This window comes from Leptonotus elevatus, chromosome 18 (assembly GCF_054856555.1).
Source record: "Leptonotus elevatus isolate MCC_2025b chromosome 18, RoL_Lele_1.0, whole genome shotgun sequence".
Taxonomy (NCBI): domain Eukaryota; kingdom Metazoa; phylum Chordata; class Actinopteri; order Syngnathiformes; family Syngnathidae; genus Leptonotus; species Leptonotus elevatus.
In genome coordinates this window covers 13,846,901-13,865,023 of record NC_141256.1, presented here as the reverse complement: position 1 = coordinate 13,865,023, position 18,123 = coordinate 13,846,901, and the positions used below count along the sequence as shown (strand labels likewise).

Below are 18,123 nucleotides of genomic sequence, written 5' to 3'. Positions count from 1 at the left end.
CCATCTCGCGCAGCTTCAGCGCGCCGATGCCGTTGGCGCCGTCCACGGCCAGGTGCTTCTGATCGTCCGTGCGGTTGGGGGTCTAACACACGAGACGCATACACAGGGACGGGATTAACTAAGCACCTGAGTATTTATTTGTCTGATGACTTTTTACTTGAACTGCCTACAAACAACCCAACGTGAGCGCCTTACATTTTTGGTGAGCTCGATGAACGCCTGGCAGAGTTTCCTGTAGTATCCTTCCAGCGTGGCCTCGCCGTAGCGTCCCTGCGTGTTGTGACAGCAAACCATGTAGTGGAGCTGCGGGGTGGTCACCAAGCCGTAATCTTATTGGGCAGACGCACGCGAGGACGTTATGATTTCAAACTCAAGATATACACTGGATTGTATTGGGGTGTGGGTGTGGGGGGGGGGGGGTAACCTTTGCTGCGTCCTCCCAATGAGGCGACGCCATCCAGTATTGCTTGTGACAGGCTGCCGCTGCTGCTCCTGCGTACATTATTGGGATATCTATTTTATTGACACTTCCAGTTCATGTTTACTGTCATACAAAGAGAATTGATATTGATAGTCATGCAGTCATTACACCATTTAGGTAACAAATATATGAACATGAATACTGTAGAAAGACATAGGCGTATATTTATAGCAAATTGAAAATGTTTAGGCTTTGCATAAGTAATAAAAGATAAGAAATTGAATTTTTTTTTTTATCTGAGCAATTTAATAAATTTGAGGCTTAACCTAAAAAAATCTGGAAATAACACTTGAAGGACTGCTTAGAATGTTTAAATGTCGATTAAAAAAAAAAGAAGCTTATATGGTAAATAACCAAGATCATTAGCGATTCCACTGCACCTGGTGTCTTTGCCCACAAACACGAAGGCTCCCTGGTTCTTGTCGATGTCTTCTTTCTCCATGATGTCCTCCAGCACTGAAAGCAACTCCTGCTGCTCCGCGTTGGCCAGCAGGGTGGCGTGGCCCTCCCAGGCAGGCGTCACCATCTCACCCATGGGGTCGATCAGCTTCACCCCGTTGTCCTCCTGCGAAACAAACACGAAGTTTACACAGAGGAAGGTGTCGACTTTAAAACGGGGGTCGATTCGTGGAGCACCTCAGGGTTGTGGGAGGCAGTGACCATGGCTCCGATGACGGATTTGGTTTGTTTGGATCGCAGCGTGGCCAGCAGGCCCATGCGGAACATGACATGATCCAGAAGACCGCCGTTGGTCCTGAAACCGGCCGTGCCGTACTGCAAGACCAAGCCTGGGGGTTTGGGGTGCACCGCAGACAGTTTTGACACTTCCTCGAAGCAGGCCATCACTGAAACCAACAAAAACATCAGTCAGCCAGCCAGCAGTTTGTTCGTGACTGTTGTCTGTTTCTGAAATACTTTTGACAGCACAAGCATACGCCACTGCAGTATGTTCTAAAATAAGAGGTGAGCTAACTTTTAACAGATAATAACATGGTTAGGGTTAAAATATGCTTTAATGTCTACACTGACATAACCAAAAAAAACTGTCCAGCGTACAAGAAAGGCAAAGTTCAAACTCCATAAACTACTTTACATGGCATGATACGCCCAACTTACTGCGATTCCCTTTATGACAGAGATTCCCTACTTTATTTAATGCGTTCAGTGCCAAACGCCTAACTGATGCTAAAACAGAGCTTAAGAGCCTACAAATTAACATCAACGCCGGACTGATTTCTACCGGACTTACTTTGGTTGTAAGGAACCTTTCTCGTGTACAGCAGGGACCCACTTTCCGTGTTTGATTTGCCTTTGGCGACGTGGCTCGACTTCCGGGTACGTCATGACGCTGGGCGCGGCTTTTGGCCTCTGCGTTTAACTATAAAAAATGATGAGCACACACGCATAAAGCAATGCATTTTAAATCATCAATGGATTTGCTGAGGCAAGAAAAAATGACAAAAGCTAATAATTACAGGACTTTTTTTCTTTGAAGGCGGAATCTAGCGTTTTTCTGAGGTACGTCACGTAACATCTTGCCGTAAACACATACGTATACTATACAGTACATTTAAAAATAAATAAATAAGACTCCTGGGAATATAACACCTTGGTGAGAGAATAAGGAGTTACAAAATAAATCACCGTTTTCGACCCACAGGAGTAGCGGGTGCGGATTGACATTTCCGGGTACGCCCCATCGTGACGCAATAAAGTCAAAATTAAGATTTCAAGTGGCTTCCAAGCAAAATATAAAAAAAACAAAAAAAACATCGTGAGTTTAAAATGTGACATTTCAACAAAAAGCAATTTGCAGGAAATAGCCAACTTAACGTGGAATGAAGTCTTTATTACAAATCATTTATTGACATAAGACATAACTCCTCCACATCCATCCAAATATCTTCACAGAGAATTAAGAAGATCAGCCAGTGTGAAATTTTACATGTAGAGGGTGAGATTGTTATACTGCCTTGTGGCCGAGAACACTGGTCAGAATTCCTTCAAGATTTCTGGCAATAAGAATCCGTGAGGGCTGGGTTGGGGGGGTGTTTCTTTCGGATCGTGAGTTAGCGAGCGCACTTTCCCCAAAGATTGACAAAGGCTTTCAACAAACACAACATACACAAACACATATTACACTCACTCACACACAAACTGGTTGCAATTCATTTTTTTGTAAGTACCGCAAAGTACTTCAAATAAGAATGTGATGAGGTCAGCTAAGAAAAGATTTTGGGTCATTTCCCAATACTTTGCCCGTTTTCATACAGCACTTTTCCAATATTTGTAAATAACCATGACCTTCATAGTAGAAAACTCAACTTGTGGCTGCATGCAGTAGTGAAAAAGATTAGTTTGGGAGGGGGAGGGGGAGGGGAGGGGGTCACATACACTTAACACACTGAGCTTCTTGATTAAAAAAAAGAATGTAGTCAAAAAACAACTTTGTCCAATCACAGTTTAGTTGCGGAACGGACTTGGTGCGAGGCCCGCCCAGACAGCGTCGCCTTGTCTATTTGATGATTGTTGTATGCGTGTCAATTGTGTGTTACGCCGCAGTCAGCAGCTCTTGAGCCCACGTGGCGATGGCAGAGGTCTTTTGTTGGAGCAGCTGCCATGTTGAGTTGCTGATGGACAACGCGTGACCTCTCAGACACGAAACAGATACTTCACCGCTAAGGCAGGCATGGGAAGAAAAAAAAAAAGATCAAATCATTATTAAATAATGGGCTCGGTAATCAATAAAAAGTTTGCATTGATGAATGCACTGACTTGCAGGAGTCCCGAAGGTCCGTCCACGCTTGTTGCAGGAGCTCCATTAAAATGGCCGACACCGGCAAGATGCACTTTTGGTAGAGGAAGACGAGCAGCGATTTCAGATAAGCCAAAACGTCGTATACGCTGTCGGGCGTGTTTGTCTTGACCTGCGCACAAAATCGTTTCCAATCAATTGATTTTCAAATCCATTTTTGGATGGAAAAAGGATTCCCGGGACGATGCCTGACCCATTCTATGAACAGCGGTCCGTTTTCTTGGGCCCACGCGATGGTGTGGTTGCCTTTTTCAGAGAAGATCTGGGCTGCCACTTTGCTTTTCTTCAGGCCTTCTTCGAAGAGTGTTCCCAAAACGCGCACACTCGCCGAGTAACAATATAGCATGTTCGTCTCCAGCCAGCTAAACACAAAACGCGTAACAGGGGTTGGGCTGCAGGTCTCATCAAATCAATTTTTTTTTTGCAATTTAAAACTAATTCTATGCCCAGATTGGAGTTGAACTATATTTTCTGCCACTAGGTGTCATGAGTGTTTCATGTTGGAGATAAACAGTATGTTTTTCTTTCCAAATTCAGAGCATTTGGTATTTGGAGCATGAAGCAACTTGTGGGCCGCAGGCCATTTTGTTCATTGTAAATTACAACGAGTCACCTTTCCCCACAAATAAATATTTGAACACACTCATTATTGCTAAATTGCAACGTTGCATGCAAAATAAAGCATGAACAATTGAATTCCATTTTTTAATACTCCTCAACATTGCATCCAATGCCATTTAAGGCCTTTATGTTTCCCATTTAATGACTTTTGATGCATTTTAGTGACCCTGCGAGTCAATTGAACAGAAACCGAAGAAATCCCGAGGCGGATTTCCCGCACGCGAGTGAGGCGGTACCTGTAGCCCCGCTTGGAGTAGACCGCGATCGTGCCCCACGCTTGCTGAGACGCGCCCATCACACCCGAGCTGTTCAGATGTTTGGCTGTGGCGGAATCTGCGGCGCACAAAAACGGGAGCCGTTATTAAAAACCCACAGACGACCCATTTTGGAAAAAACTCGTCATACCGGCGAAGGAGCCGTGAGACCGGACGTCCTGCACGATGAACCCGGCGGCAAACACCAACAGGACCAAAAGCAGCTTGAACCAGGGGAAACCGTCTCCGCGCATCTTCACCTGCAGACTCTGCGAACAAAAACATCATCCCTTCAAATTCTCACCTGAACAAATGACATCGTTTTGAGCAAAAAAAAACAAAAAAAAAAACGTTTGGACTCGAACGTGCGAGCGACCTGACACAGATGAGTGCAGTAACTAAGATCCTGAGACTGGCTGTTTTCCTTCAGCTCTTCGTTGGCCACTTTGAAAGACTGAATCGTTTCTTCGAGATTCTTCCGCAGCTGAACGGGAAAAGCAGACGAGTCTTTTGTTAATCCCCAAAAAAACGAACGCGGTCGGTCGTTAAGTGGGCTCACATTTTTGGTACCTTTAGTGGGAGCGTCTTCCAGCAGCCCAGCAAATGGTTCAGCAGCAGACTTAAAGAGCACAATAAAAGACTCTTTTTTTTTTTTTGTTCTTCATTTGAAAAGCAAGTCACAAAAGCAAGCGTGCGTGCAAAAGTCACCTGGACTGAGCTAAGTGTTTGGTGTAGAGCTGCCGCCACACTCCTAAACTCTGACTGTCCACACGCAAGCATTCGGTCATGCTGTTGAGCAGCTGAAAGAAACAGCAGGTGGCCGAGTGTCAACGGTTTCATTTTTGGGCACTGTGTGGCCGACGAGTGAGACGTTTTTCACGACGACGTTCACCTCTTTCTTCATGTCTTCCGGGCAGTGCGGTGTGGCCCTTGACAGAAACGACGGCAGGTACGTGTGCAAGGTGCTCTCGGGTTTGCCTCCGAACGCCAAGGCCTTCAGACGAGGGTAAAGGCGCCTCAGCTGGTTCTGGAGACTGAGGGGGGGAAAAAAAGAGACATACTGTAAAAACGCGGCATCTTGATAATACTAGGGATGGGCGAGTACCAACGCCAGGTATCGGTACTGTGTCGATATCATTATCGGCCACCCTATTATTGGCCATTTTACAGGCAGAAACTAGAAAAAATTGCCATTCATTTTAAACAATTTTCAGGAAAAATACTATATTGAGATAATTCTTTAAAATTATCAGGCATTGTTTGTTTTTTTAATGTATCAAAAGTGCTCGTGCTATCTGTTACTTGATATTTACTTTATTAGAGCTGGATAAAAAAAAATTAAAAAAAAGATTAATTGAATTTATTTTTCTTTTTATAGGTTGATATCGATTCATAAAAGCATAAATCAACCCTTTAATATGTCTTTCCTCATAAATTCATGTGAAAATATAATTTTACTTAAATTCAGAATCTTTTTTATTTATATTTACAATTATTTAAATAAGTGTTTAAATTAAACGCTTTTTTAAAAATAAATAAAAATAAATACATAATTAAAAAAGCAAATACATTTAAAAAATACTTTAAAATGTAATGATGCAAACAACTTTAAATAAAAAGTACAAAAATAGTTAAAGAAAAATTATATAAATTTAATATAAATAATATTAAGTAATATTTTAAATAACAATCACTGGCGACCCCAGGACAATTAAGATTGCATAATCAAAGAGAGCAAGCAACTTTCAATTCTTTATATCGGTCAGTAATTTGTAAAAATGACACCCACGTGTGAACTTACCAAAAGTAGAGATTTAAAATAAATAAATGAAATTTGCCAAATCGTGACTTACGAGAGGTTTCGGCTCGGCGCCAGCGAAATATAAAAACGTGACAATAAAATTGGTACTGTGTGAAATCCTTAACTGAATCAAAAAATCAATGAAAGTGAATCGTGAATCGAAATCCATCCCTACTCGGTATCAGTGATTACTCAAGAGTACTTTAACTGGCATATGAAAAAAAATTGCCATTTAACATTCCTAGAAAAAAATGCTAAATTTGAGAGTTGAGGAAGCATGTTTTTGTCATACATGGAAACAATTTCTGACATTTACCTTGACGACAGCGCGTTCTTGGGCATGAAAGCAAAATCCAGTAAAGGAAAGAACTCTTTTGGACCCATGATGCCAAACCCTTTGGTCAGGTTTGCATGCAGGCTGTGAAAAAGACAACAAAAAGTCAACATGATTATTATCTGTGTTGCTATTCCAACAAGGATAGACTTCAGTTATGGAGGACCAAAACTGCCAAAATTAAAACTAAATAAATGACTAAAATAAATAAAAAGTGAAAATGTTTTTATTTAACCAGGTAAAATGTTTGAGAACTAATTCTCATTTACAAACATGACCTGGACAAGAAGCCCAAACATCGCAATACAAATAAAACAAAGCACTACATAATTATAAAAAAAAAAAAAAAAAAAAAAAAGGGCACTTATGCTTATATTAACAAGCATAAGTGCCCTCCTTCTGCTAAATTGTGACTTTGAAAAAAAAAATGGATATAAAAAATAGAATTAAAAAATTAAATAAAATATATATGGAAATAAAAACAACAATATATATACATATCCATAAATAAATAAATACCTAAAAGTAAAAATAAATATATATTTTTTTAATGATTAAAAAAATAAAAATTATATATTTTTTTGTATTTAATTGAATTACATTTTTTATATCAGTTTTTATTTTCACTTTTATTCCTTCCTTTATTTATTTATTCAATTATTGAATTTAAATGTTGGCAGTTTTGGTCCTCCATATTCAGTTGCTTTGAAACTTCCGGCAGGACGTTGCAGTAAGTCAAGATTGTGCAGACGAGTCCGACTTGACTCCTCCACAATGACGTTTAGTGTCGCTAATTGCGTTTTTTTGGCCGTCGGGCGCACTCACTGGAGCAGCCTCTCCAGATAGGCGATGGCATACGACGACAGCGACTTGACTCCCAGGACAGGAAGCATGATACCGAGCCACACTGGAAAACAACAAATCATCCTATTACACATTTTCCATTGAAGAACTATTGGGCCATGCAAAAGTACCAAAGCGGGGTTGGCAGTTTGCACTTTTGCTTCACTAACATCCAACCTTACTTCGGCAAATGATTGCCAAAGTAGGACAGAGGTCGAGTCAAGTGCGTCTCGTCGTGTGTCGAAGTGAATGAAGTGAATGGGGAACGTTACCTTTTAGTCCCTGACTCAGGTCATAAAATCCTGCTTGGCCCAGCGCCCACATGATGGTCAAACACTTGATGGGATGATTCTGCACGGACCGCAGCAACTCCAAATACTGAGGAGGAACCAATCAACTGTCAAGAGTTTTGCTTTGCTTTTCTATGATCAAACTAGAAAAGCAGTGGACGACGAGTATTTCAGACAAGATGGTAATTATGCTTCTTGCCTTGCTAAAACTTGCATCTGTTTATGTTTTTTTTGCATCACATGATGCACGCTTCTATGCTGGGTTCTCATGATCAGCAGCACAATACTGTCCAGAGGATATTTGTGCGATTCAGAATTTTATTTTCAGCTTCTCATATTGCGGCTGCATAACCAACAACAACAATGGATTCATGTGTATTCATCTCTTTAGAAACCCAATTTATCATGACGTGTGTACTGAATAATGTACAGTAATTTACTGTACATGCAGAATTATGTGTCCAAAAAAAAAGAAATACATTTTATATGAAAAGTGAATACTTTGTATTGGTATCAGTCTGGGGAAAAAAACATGGTTGACCATCCCTAATAAATATATCATATTTTGTGATATAGCCTAAAAATGTAATAATAATATATAATACAAAATAACAAGCATACACACATGGCCATTTGTTCCTCTCTCAATTTTAAAAATGGGTTTCAAAGTATAAATAAAGAAATAAAGATGTTCCGGCCTGCTTTACACTCTGACTCACCTCGGGCAAGTTCTGAGTTGCCAATTTGGGTTTGTCTTGCAAGACAGCTTGAATGCAAACTCGGTATCCGTGCAGTGGCTCACCTGGGGGGGAGAAAAAAAGAAAAAGAAAAAAAAAATCACTCAGATGTCAACATTTAATTATCCCAATTAGGAAATTATATTATTATATTTTTTCATATTTATTTTATACATTATATATTTTTCCCTAAAATTGCATGAAATGAATGGCAATTTTCCCAAGCTTTTCTAATCGCAATAAATTACAATACTAGCTATTTAAAATATTTGTTTTCCAGTTAATTCAGTATCGGTTGTCTTTTTCATTATTTGATCCATTTTTGGTATAGTGCAAATCTATTCTCATTCCATTCCATGTCAACAGTTAAGTTGATTGACCAAGACAAGACGTTTAGGCAAATAACGCGACATCCTCTACCTGACTGCTTCTCCAGTTCTCGGAGCATGGTGTAAACACAGTGGTCGAAGAAATCCGGCCTGGAGTCGCTGCAACTGGCCAGAATTCCCTTGATGACGCCCTTCAGCTCCTTGCCCGCAAGACAGTACGGGTAATCTGTGGACCAAACGTACACAAAGATGCATGAAAATACTGCTGCTTTTACTTTAAAAAAAATAAAATTAAAAAATAAAAATTAAAAAAAAAAAAAGGACTCACCGTGAGCATAACTGCTGAGCGTCGGCTCCGCCATCGGCGCCGTCAGCTTGTGGTTGAGGTACCCGGCTAGGTCTTTGGACCACACCGACGGGTTTTTGGGGAAGAGCGACTGACTCTTAGCCAGCTTCTCTTTCAGATCGGCGACATCCAGCTGGTGACAGATAGCGGCAGACATCAATAGCGCGCATCCAACAAAGAAGCATTGAGGCAAAAAGCTCAACTGGGATTCAAGCATGTGATCGAGTGCCTCGCAGCGTAGATTTTTTTTTCTGCTGCATGATATGAAAATGGGCCACATAAGAAGATTTTATCCAAACACTGTCATAGACAGAAGATAGCTCCTTGTGTATTTTAAAATAACTTTTAAAAAATGCATTCTGAGCTCCATAGAAAAAGGTCAACATTTCATCAGAAATGTTAAGTTTACTGACCGCTTTAAAGGCGGCTTCCAGCGTCCTGTGAGTGCCCATGGCGGGCGCGTTTCTGGGGGACGACTTCTTGGACGGTTTGTTGGACGAGGACTTCTTGTTTGGAGGCTGACTCGGCGGAACCTGCTCCTTGTTCTGTTTCTTTGGGATCTTGTCGAAGGCTTCAAACAAAGTGTCCGACTTCAATGAGGGTTCTGAGGGGGGGGACAAGGCAGCGAGAGGTGGTTGGATCTCTGCAGTTACCGTCTACACTCCCAACAGCACTTTGTCCTACTGTGCTTATTTTGTCGTCAAAGTGTTGCAGGGCCAACCCCTTTTTTAGCACCCTCCCCGCACAGTACTGAGCTGATCCTCTCCAGCCGCAACAGCTTTCGTAACGAATTACATGCAGCACAAATTATAAACACACGCTTAAGATTGTGTTGCAGTTGTGGAACTGGCTGGATGTGTGTAGGAAATGACGCAACAAATTGAAAATTGGTGTGTCCCCCCCCCCCCTTGCAGTCTACACAAAACAAATATACAGTAGGAATCATTAAGTATAAAAAGTGAGGTCTTATCTCGACCTGACATGTCATGTTTATACTTAACCAAAATGTGCAACCTCGTCCAAGAGAAAATAATTACGGTTTGGAAGAGAAAGCAGATGAAGCCTGTTGGCGATGATCAGCAAGTAGTTTTCGTGTAGGCGTGGTACAAAAAAAAGAAAAAAGAAAAAAAAGGGGCAAGACAAGACAAGCAGCAGCATTAAAATCGTCCTGCCAAGTTGGCAGAGGCAATTAGCGTCTGAAATCATCCTTTGCAACAAACTCGCAATGATGACGTTGCTTATGTTGACACATCACGTCGATGCTAACCGCAGAGTCCAGACGTGAAGCAAGACCTTATACTTTACGAAATGAAGGCAAAGGGCCGTTAAGTCAAGTATATTTTCGAAAGTAAAACCTTCACGTAGAAAAGCAACTCGAAATTGTTCAAAGGAAGTACTGCGCGATGCTATGCTAGCTAGTTAGTAAGTAAGCTAGCCGACTAATTTGCTTGCGCACATCTTTTAACAGTAACATTTCGTGTTTAATATACAGATTTTGGTTGTGATTTAATTTAAGTATCGAATTGCACGCGAATCTCCGGATTTCCATTCGAGCTGAGACGGCGAATTAAAAGGGAGCAAAGTGGGCCGTGTTGACTTACGTCTGGGCAGGTTGGACTCTCCGAGTGCTTTCCTGTTCGCAGAGTTGCCTTTCTTTTCCGCCGAGCTTTTCCCACCACCCGCACTACTTTTCTTGCCTTTCCTCACCACTTCCCATTTGCCCACCGCGCCATTACTCGAGGCCATGTTTCCAGTCCCTATCAGGTGTTCGGTTTGGTTCGAGACAGTCCTCGCTGCACAGGCTGTCACTCAACGAAAGAGGTAGTGGAAGCGCAAGGAGCTGTGGTTATTTGAACGTCAACGTGCCACGTCTCTTTACGTAACTGACGTCATCACGCCGCTGTCGTCTCGTCAATGACGTCTACGTCCATTACAAGTCATTTTAAAAGATGTCATTTCGTAAATGCATAATGTAACTTGTTTTATTTTAAGGTCCAAGTTAAATAAATTTGTGGGGAAACAAACGTAAAAATAATAGTAAAAGATGTCATTGTTGACTGAGGATAATGTCTTTACAATATTTACATTGTATATTTTACTCTTACTGCTGGAACGCTCGTCAAAAAAATTTGATATGACATTATTTTTAATATTTAAATAAATAAAAGCTAGTCATTTAAAGAGGACCATGTTCACTCACCTTTTTAATTATTTTAAAGTGATAGGTATGGTAAACTTTGTTTCTCTTAATAGTAAAAATGCATACTTTAGTTTGTATAGTTTATGGACTGTTTGTGATCTGAATCAAAGAAATATTCTTAAACTTTATTTCCATTGATGTTTTTGTGTGGCTTTGTTGTCAGCACATGATTCAACTATGTAAAGAACAAAATAATTAATAAGAATATTTAATTCATTCAGATCTAGGATGTGTCTTTAGTGTTCCACATTTGTAACAATTTGGATTTGTCTATCGTGTGTTCAACATGATCTTGTAAAAAGCGTAAATCATAAGAAATTATATTTCATTGTCATGTAGTGTATCATTTCATAGCGTAACAAAATACAATGACAATGATTTCTTGCTTTTCTTGAACCTCAGCGCTTTATTTCATTCCAACAGTCAGTCCAGATGTTTATCACGACAACTAGGAGACAAACTGAGCAAAAACAAAAAGGTCCAATTAATTTTGACCACTCAGCCAGGCTGCCAGTGACAACATACCACACGGGCATTTTAGTGCTATGTAGTAAATGGAAACTCAATTAAATACAGCAAAAAATAACAGAATAGCAGCTGAAATGTTGAGCTTAAAATGAATGGATTGGTCAACCATCAGTAATTTAGTAGTGTCTTTGACTCACTTGTCAACAATAATAAAATTAAAACCTGATATTTGTCTTTTAAATGACAACTCTGACTTGGCCTTTTCGGTTTCAGCAATTCAATGCGGATAAAAAAACAACAACAACAAAGCTACAAAATATATAATTGCATCTTCCTGTATATTTCTGGCTGCAGCCAATCACTGCTAGTTGGCAATTAGGATCACATGTGTGGGCTTCTTTCGCTACATTTAGTGCAAGACTTTCAATCCCGAACCGCCTTTTATTTATATTTTCCAAAAAGTGACGGCGCTGACTACAAAAAGACAAATAAATAAAATCATAAATACATCAGGCTTCCTCAAAAACAAGCTAGGTTATTTTGATCAGTAAAAGCATTTTCTTTAAACTTGAAATGACGACCTTTTTTTTTTTTATTCTTTTTTTGTTTTTTAAATCTTTATGTGCTGTCTGTGATATGTCCGCAGGCTTCTTGTACAGATCCACGATGCAAAACATATTCAATTGCATTCACTTATCATCTCACCACCACCAACAGCAAATTCAAATGAGCGTTTCTGCACATGGCCGCCAATTAAAGTGCACGGTGAGAGAAAGGCGCCTGCATCTTCACACACGCGGCTCACAATGTTGCTTCCAGTGCTGTAATCTCAACGCTCTTAAAATGCAGTCTAGTGAGCTATCGCGCCCAACAACTGGCACCTCTGGTTTAGCCCAGTAAACCGACAGGTCCAAACGTTGTTTTGTACGCTAGACTGTAAAAAATAATAATAATGATAATCAGATGTGATACTGAACAGCCACAAACGAGACGGAAGGAGTAAGGGGGACCTTGTAAAAAGTTAAGTAAAGTGACAGGGGAGAAAATTTTGTGTGGTTATGACGAAGGTTAAATTGGGTTAGACGGGGGAAGGAAAGGACAGGTCAGAACTCTTCCTGGTCTCCTTGTGCCCCTTCGTCAACATCCTCGTCATCTGGCGGCGCAAAGCCCTCCTGGAAAACATGTCAAAACCTTTCGACATTTTGCTTCTTACATATTTTCACTGGCTAGTTGCAATGGTGAGCATTATTAGCTGCTTGTCATGATAACAAAACAAAACAAAAAAAAATGAGCGTAGAGTAATTGCTTCTCGAAAAGTATATCTATGGATGCTATTTACCTCTGTAGCATAGAGTATGTCCATAATTTTGTTGAGGACTGAAGCATTTTCACTCTCTCCGTCCTGGCAGATCAACTCAATGTCTCTCAGCTTGCCAAAGTAAAAGTCCCTCTCCTTCTCGAGTCCGTCCAAAGACAGTTTCAAATCCAGTAGCTGCGTGGACAGGGAAGATGCCAACGAGAGATATAAAAACGCAATTGAAATGTCTTTCCTGCCGATAAGAAGATGAAGCCAACATTTTGTCGCTACCTGCTGGTTGAGCTCCACGAGCTCCGAGTCGCCCCCATTGCGGGCCAAGAGGGGGGTCCGGCGGGTTGCTGGTGCATTGATCTGCCTCTGCGGGGTGGGGACACTCTTAGGTGCAGTGGGAGACGTTCTGGTGGGGCCTACAAAGACACAAACGCACACGTGTGTATCTCCGAGAAGCTACAGTGGTTATAAAAAAATATTTTATTTATTATTCATATTATATAATAATAATCGTTATATTATAACATGAATAATTTTTGTATTTATATAATAATAATATTTATATTTATATAATAAACATTTTTTTAATATTTATATAATAATAATAATAATATATATTTATATTATATCATGAATATATCATGTTCTGATGGGGCCTACAAAGACACAAACCCACACGTGAGTATCTCAGAATCTAATGTGGAGTTACAGTAGTTATAAAAAATATTGTATTTTATTTATTTATATTATATTATACTATACTATATAATAATAATAATAATTATTATTATATATACTTATTTTATTATAAAAATATTTTCAGTTGCGGTAAAAAAAAAAATTCCCAAATTAATTCTGGACTTTTCCAGAAGATGCGGGGATATAACACTTGTACCATTTGCAAAATAATATGCATAAATTAAGTCTGCACTCTCTGTAATAAATGACGACGTGGCAGTATACATTTAATAATAGCCAGCACACAAAAACAAACAAAAAAGTTACATTGATGAATGGTGTCTCACACGTTTGCATCGGTATCTCGAAGAAGGTACTTGAAAAAAAATACGCTACTTATATATACTGACAGAGCTATAACCTAAGACACAATAAATATCCTATATCTTATAAGGTCTCAATTATTGCCTAAGCTTGAAGAACCGAAGAACAACGGAATTGTTGTGACGGGAGACTTTTATTAAATTTTACGTGGCAATGTGGCATTATGATCAAATTAGATTAAAAAAAAAATCATGTTTTTCAGCAAAACGTACAATAAGTAACCATTCAAATTGATTTGAGAATTGGTGGATAAATGGTAAACAAATATGAAAAGCGGATAATTTCCCTCCTGGTCTACTCTAAACTCTTTCCACCTTTATCTAAATGTGTTTTGACATTGTTTCACTTAAAGGCCGTGCTTTAGTTTCATCCCTCAACAGTCTACAAGTTGTGTTATTATTTACGTGTGTTAAAACATTGTGACATTTATCAACACACAACCGCAAACATTAGAGCAGACTAGTCCGGGTTTAGCGTAAATGTGAGGAAAACACAAAACGCAAATGCCACAATGAAATGGGTGTTACCTGAGCGAGCAGGTCTTTTGGGTTTGTGGACAATGGGGTCACCTGTGTTAGAGGTGGGGATGTGGTTGCATCAAGAGGAAGAGACGTGAAATGAAGCCTATTTTCCACGCACACACAGACACACGCTCACGCTAACTTGCATGTACTGCATTGTACCTGAATTGGGCGGGGGCGGCGGCGTTCCCTCCAGGCCCTGCCGTAACAGTAGAGGGTCGTATTCTTTGCCGTCGTAGTTGGCATCGAAAAACTTCTTAAACCACTGCAGGAACTCAAAGTTGTCCTGGAATTTGCCTTTGACCAGCCTCTCGACGGGAATTATCTGAGAGAGGGACACAGTTTCGGTCTATAATTTGTATGTGTACAAAATCTGGAGTAAGTGCAACTAAGCATTGTATGCCATCTAGTGGTGAATTGTGAAATTACGGTTTAAAACGACAGCCAACCACTATACACTTGCGGTTTGGCACCCTTGGATTCACATATTCTCAGATTTATTTTTATTTTTTTCCCAGTATTTTTTTTGTGCAATTTCCCTGTTTTCTATCTATAATCTATATTGAATATTCATTAGTGTTTTTTTGAAGAATTTGTTGGGTTTGTAAAAAAAAAACATTTTTTCCAATCGCACTCTCAGATTCATTTTAAGTTTTTTTTTTTACATTTTCTTTTCTCTCTCTCAATTTTTCCCCTGGATTTTCTTTACCATTTTCCATGTTTTTCATAGAAAATCTATATTAAATATTCATTAGTGTTTTTTGAAGAATTTGTTGTGTTTGTAAAAAACTCTTTTTTTTTCAACCGCGTATTCTCAGATTCATTTTTCCAGTATTTTTAAATATATATATTTTTTTATCAATTTTTTTATTCACCATTTCCCCTCGTTTTTCACAGAACATCCACATCGAATATTCATCAGTGTTTTATGAAAAATTTGTCGGGTTTGTAAAAAATAAAAAATAATCGCATATTCTCAAATTTATTTCTCTTTTTTTCCAGTATTTTTAAATATTTTTTTCTCTCCATTTTTTTCTCTCCATTTTTTCCTAGATTTTCTTAACTACATATTTTTTTGAAGAATTTGTTGTGTTTGTAAAAAAAATATATATATTTTTTCAAATTATTTATGAAAATTAATTAAGATGCAACTCAAGCTTTGGCTTCCTTCTGCCCCTTCTCGAACCGAACACTTTTTATGAGCTTTTATGTTTACTTTTATTGTACTTGTTCAAAAATAAATAAAGATCAAATCTACTGGAATCAAAGAGTATGGTTGTTGCCAGTTGCCGATCCCTGAGATAAATACTCAAATGGAAAACCTGACTGGGTCTTAACTCCTCATGAACCAGTAGTAAAATATTTGTTTTATCTCCTGAAACGTGCACGCTTACCTTATCTATGGACATTCTCTTGAATGAAGCCTGTAAGACCTTGAAATTGTGGATGTATTCGTGCTCTAGTTTGGCGTTGAATTTGACTTTTTTCAACAAAATGCACCCTGGAAACAGCATGTCCATGAACTGACAGTACGCTGCACCTAAAGAGAATAAATCATCGTGTTAACATCAGTTAGGTGTCGTGAATGTAAAAGTGTGTGCGTTTACCTGAACCGAGTTGCTCAATCTTGGTGTAGGTGAGCTGTAAAGAGTCGTTGACCCACGCCAACATGTCATGACGACTCAGGTTCTCTATGGTCATAGAGGTGGAGTAGACATTCACCGCCATCCTCCTGCTTCAAACAAAGTTAAATAATACTCTCGTCTTGAGTGTTGACTACCACCTTTCAAAAAACATTTTTTTAGTTTCAATATGCTGATTTTTAACTTTGCCACAAAAGAAATCTCATATCACTCACCGTCACTGGGTGTGCGTTGGTGTGAAAAACGCTTCCAAGCAGGTTCGACTGGACCACCTTTAAACAAGACCCTGGGAACATCAATGTAGACAGTCACGCACTCAATCACCTAAAAGTTCTGCCTAATCCTCATTTAACGGTTTAACCAAAGCTAGTTAACAAAAGCAGCTGGGATAAGGGGGCAGTGGATCGGGGGGGATCCCGTGGTCCCAAATGACAACACACGGGATGTTGTGCTGAGCAATCACTTCCTGACAGCAGAGCTTCACAGAGGTAACTGTCCACTCAGCATGCGCTGCTAATTTGCTAGCTGGAATAACAGGTGTCCGCTTGAATAAATAAATGCTGAACCGAAAATAGACAGCTCATTTTCCCCTCAGGTTCCATAAATACCTTTACAGTGGGTACTTTGATTTATGGATTTAATTTGTTCCAGGATGGTGCTCATAACTCAAAACACTCATATCTCTAGAATTGTTCAAATTTGGAATAATGGAAATGCTTCATAAAAGCAGTGCCAGTTAGTAATGATGTAATTAAATAGGACATAAAGTTTGGATGGATGTCCATCGATAATGTAATGCGCATGCCTCGGCCACCAGGGGCAGTATACTCAATTCGCCTTTATTTATAGAGCACCAAAATTGACGCTAACCGTTCTATGCCTTTTTGCATTGCGTATTAGCATTAAGCTAGCAGACTTTTATAAAGGCTGTTATCACGTGTTTTATTTACAAAGCAAACACATTAGACATTCATTACTGTATAATCTAGAACGGCACAATGAAGCCAGATTATTGCACAGTCCGGATTAATTACGAATAAAAAGACAAAAGTGTGTCTATCTGCAAAATATACACAGTAAAGTATGTAGATATATTTAATAAATCGTGTGGACAAATTCTTTATAAAGTTATTAAAATAATGTGAATTACATTGCGATAAAAAAAAAAAACGTCAACAATTAGAACATGTTTCATATTAGTATTTAAGCATAGCAAGAGAAACAATAAAAACTGAGTAAAGTCATAAATAATACACGCAAAGAGTGCTTGACAAGCTTGGAAGCTGTGAACGTGTTTCAGTTGGACATTCTAACCGCTGTGGCGCTAGCGCCTTGCTAACTTCTGCTAACGTCGGCTAGGCAACTAAATTGCCAATTCGGACCCTGTTGTTGAATTCGTGACAAGTCAAAATGTCGCTTGAGCGGCGGGTAGACATGGAAATCCTCAGACGAGGATTTAAATGCGGGTCTGAAGTTAACGTTACCCCCTCTGGAGGCCTGAAGGAAAACATACATTACTAAAGAAAGAAGGACTGTCTGTCACTCCGTGTGGCGCTGCTGCGATTAGCCCGTCAAGACAATAAAGAGCAAATCCAGCAGTCCAAACACTCAACCGAACGCGTAAATGAGGACAATGTTGGTTAAGTAAAGAGATATATGGCTTACTCGGGGAGCGTCAAAGTCCCTCTGACTGCTGTGTCGTTCAATGAGATGATGTCGTTTTCCGTTGATATAAACCCAGACCGCTGCCTGCTGAACTGCGCAGAGCACTTAAGCTGGTGGCCACCGCGCATGCGCAACTCAGTTGCACTATTTTCTCGTTAGATCTGGTGAAACTGGAGTGTGCCGAGGCGCCATGTTGGCTCCGACGAAATGACCGAGGCCCACTTTTGGTGATTTAAAACGCTGATGCCCAAATGCTTTTTTCCTGTCAGTGTTAAAGTTGTGTATTAATAGCTAAGATATTTATATTTTGAGACCTATTACGTATTTTTTATTTAAAAAAATTGTGCCTCCTTAATTTAATTGACGTACATGTTTTACGTTGACTTTTGTTTAATTTAATCACT

General features: G+C 39.5%; 3 protein-coding genes across 7 annotated transcripts in view; all 3 read right to left on the bottom strand.

Moving 5' to 3' along the window:
* Positions 1 to 2,099, bottom strand: part of pgm3 (phosphoglucomutase 3) — an 8,307-nt gene extending 6,208 nt beyond the window's left edge. The window contains exons 1-7 of one of the 3 annotated variants that reach the window (XM_086060606.1): positions 1,957 to 2,099; positions 1,731 to 1,859; positions 1,118 to 1,326; positions 862 to 1,046; positions 425 to 492; positions 196 to 329; positions 1 to 82 (exon numbers count right to left, since the gene is read on the bottom strand). The exon at positions 1 to 82 is cut by the window's left edge and continues 111 nt beyond it. In XM_086060606.1, coding sequence (XP_085916732.1) covers positions 1 to 82; positions 196 to 329; positions 425 to 492; positions 862 to 1,046; positions 1,118 to 1,326; position 1,731 — 679 coding nt within the window. In that variant the 5' untranslated portion in view covers positions 1,732 to 1,859; positions 1,957 to 2,099. The other 2 variants (XM_086060605.1, XM_086060604.1) reach the window with 2 other exon arrangements.
* Positions 2,100 to 2,309: 210 nt separating this feature from the next.
* Positions 2,310 to 10,712, bottom strand: tmem214 (transmembrane protein 214). The gene is made up of 17 exons (XM_086060603.1): positions 10,453 to 10,712; positions 9,265 to 9,455; positions 8,834 to 8,984; positions 8,597 to 8,731; positions 8,159 to 8,241; positions 7,422 to 7,527; positions 7,132 to 7,213; positions 6,289 to 6,390; positions 5,064 to 5,205; positions 4,880 to 4,971; positions 4,742 to 4,790; positions 4,548 to 4,655; positions 4,323 to 4,440; positions 4,154 to 4,250; positions 3,490 to 3,658; positions 3,257 to 3,408; positions 2,310 to 3,159 (listed from the first exon to the last, which is right to left on the bottom strand). The coding sequence occupies exons 1-17, from the start codon at positions 10,595 to 10,597 to the stop codon at positions 3,033 to 3,035; spliced, it is 2,049 nt and encodes a 682-aa protein (XP_085916729.1). The 5' UTR covers positions 10,598 to 10,712; the 3' UTR covers positions 2,310 to 3,032.
* A 723-nt stretch (positions 10,713 to 11,435) lies between these two features.
* LOC147158733 (microtubule-associated protein RP/EB family member 3-like) lies at positions 11,436 to 17,864 on the bottom strand. Of its 3 annotated transcripts, none has more exons than XM_086061571.1 (9): positions 17,720 to 17,864; positions 16,270 to 16,340; positions 16,019 to 16,146; positions 15,806 to 15,951; positions 14,574 to 14,736; positions 14,418 to 14,459; positions 13,108 to 13,244; positions 12,859 to 13,011; positions 11,436 to 12,691 (listed from the first exon to the last, which is right to left on the bottom strand). In XM_086061571.1, exons 3-9 carry the CDS (start codon positions 16,137 to 16,139, stop codon positions 12,623 to 12,625), a joined length of 831 nt encoding a protein of 276 aa, XP_085917697.1. In that variant the 5' UTR covers positions 16,140 to 16,146; positions 16,270 to 16,340; positions 17,720 to 17,864; the 3' UTR covers positions 11,436 to 12,622. The 3 variants fall into 3 exon arrangements, with proteins under 3 accessions (XP_085917697.1, XP_085917698.1, XP_085917699.1); XM_086061572.1 differs by having other exon boundaries at positions 16,019 to 16,143; XM_086061573.1 differs by lacking the exon at positions 14,418 to 14,459 and having other exon boundaries at positions 17,720 to 17,863.
* Between the last annotated feature and the right edge of the window lie 259 nt (positions 17,865 to 18,123).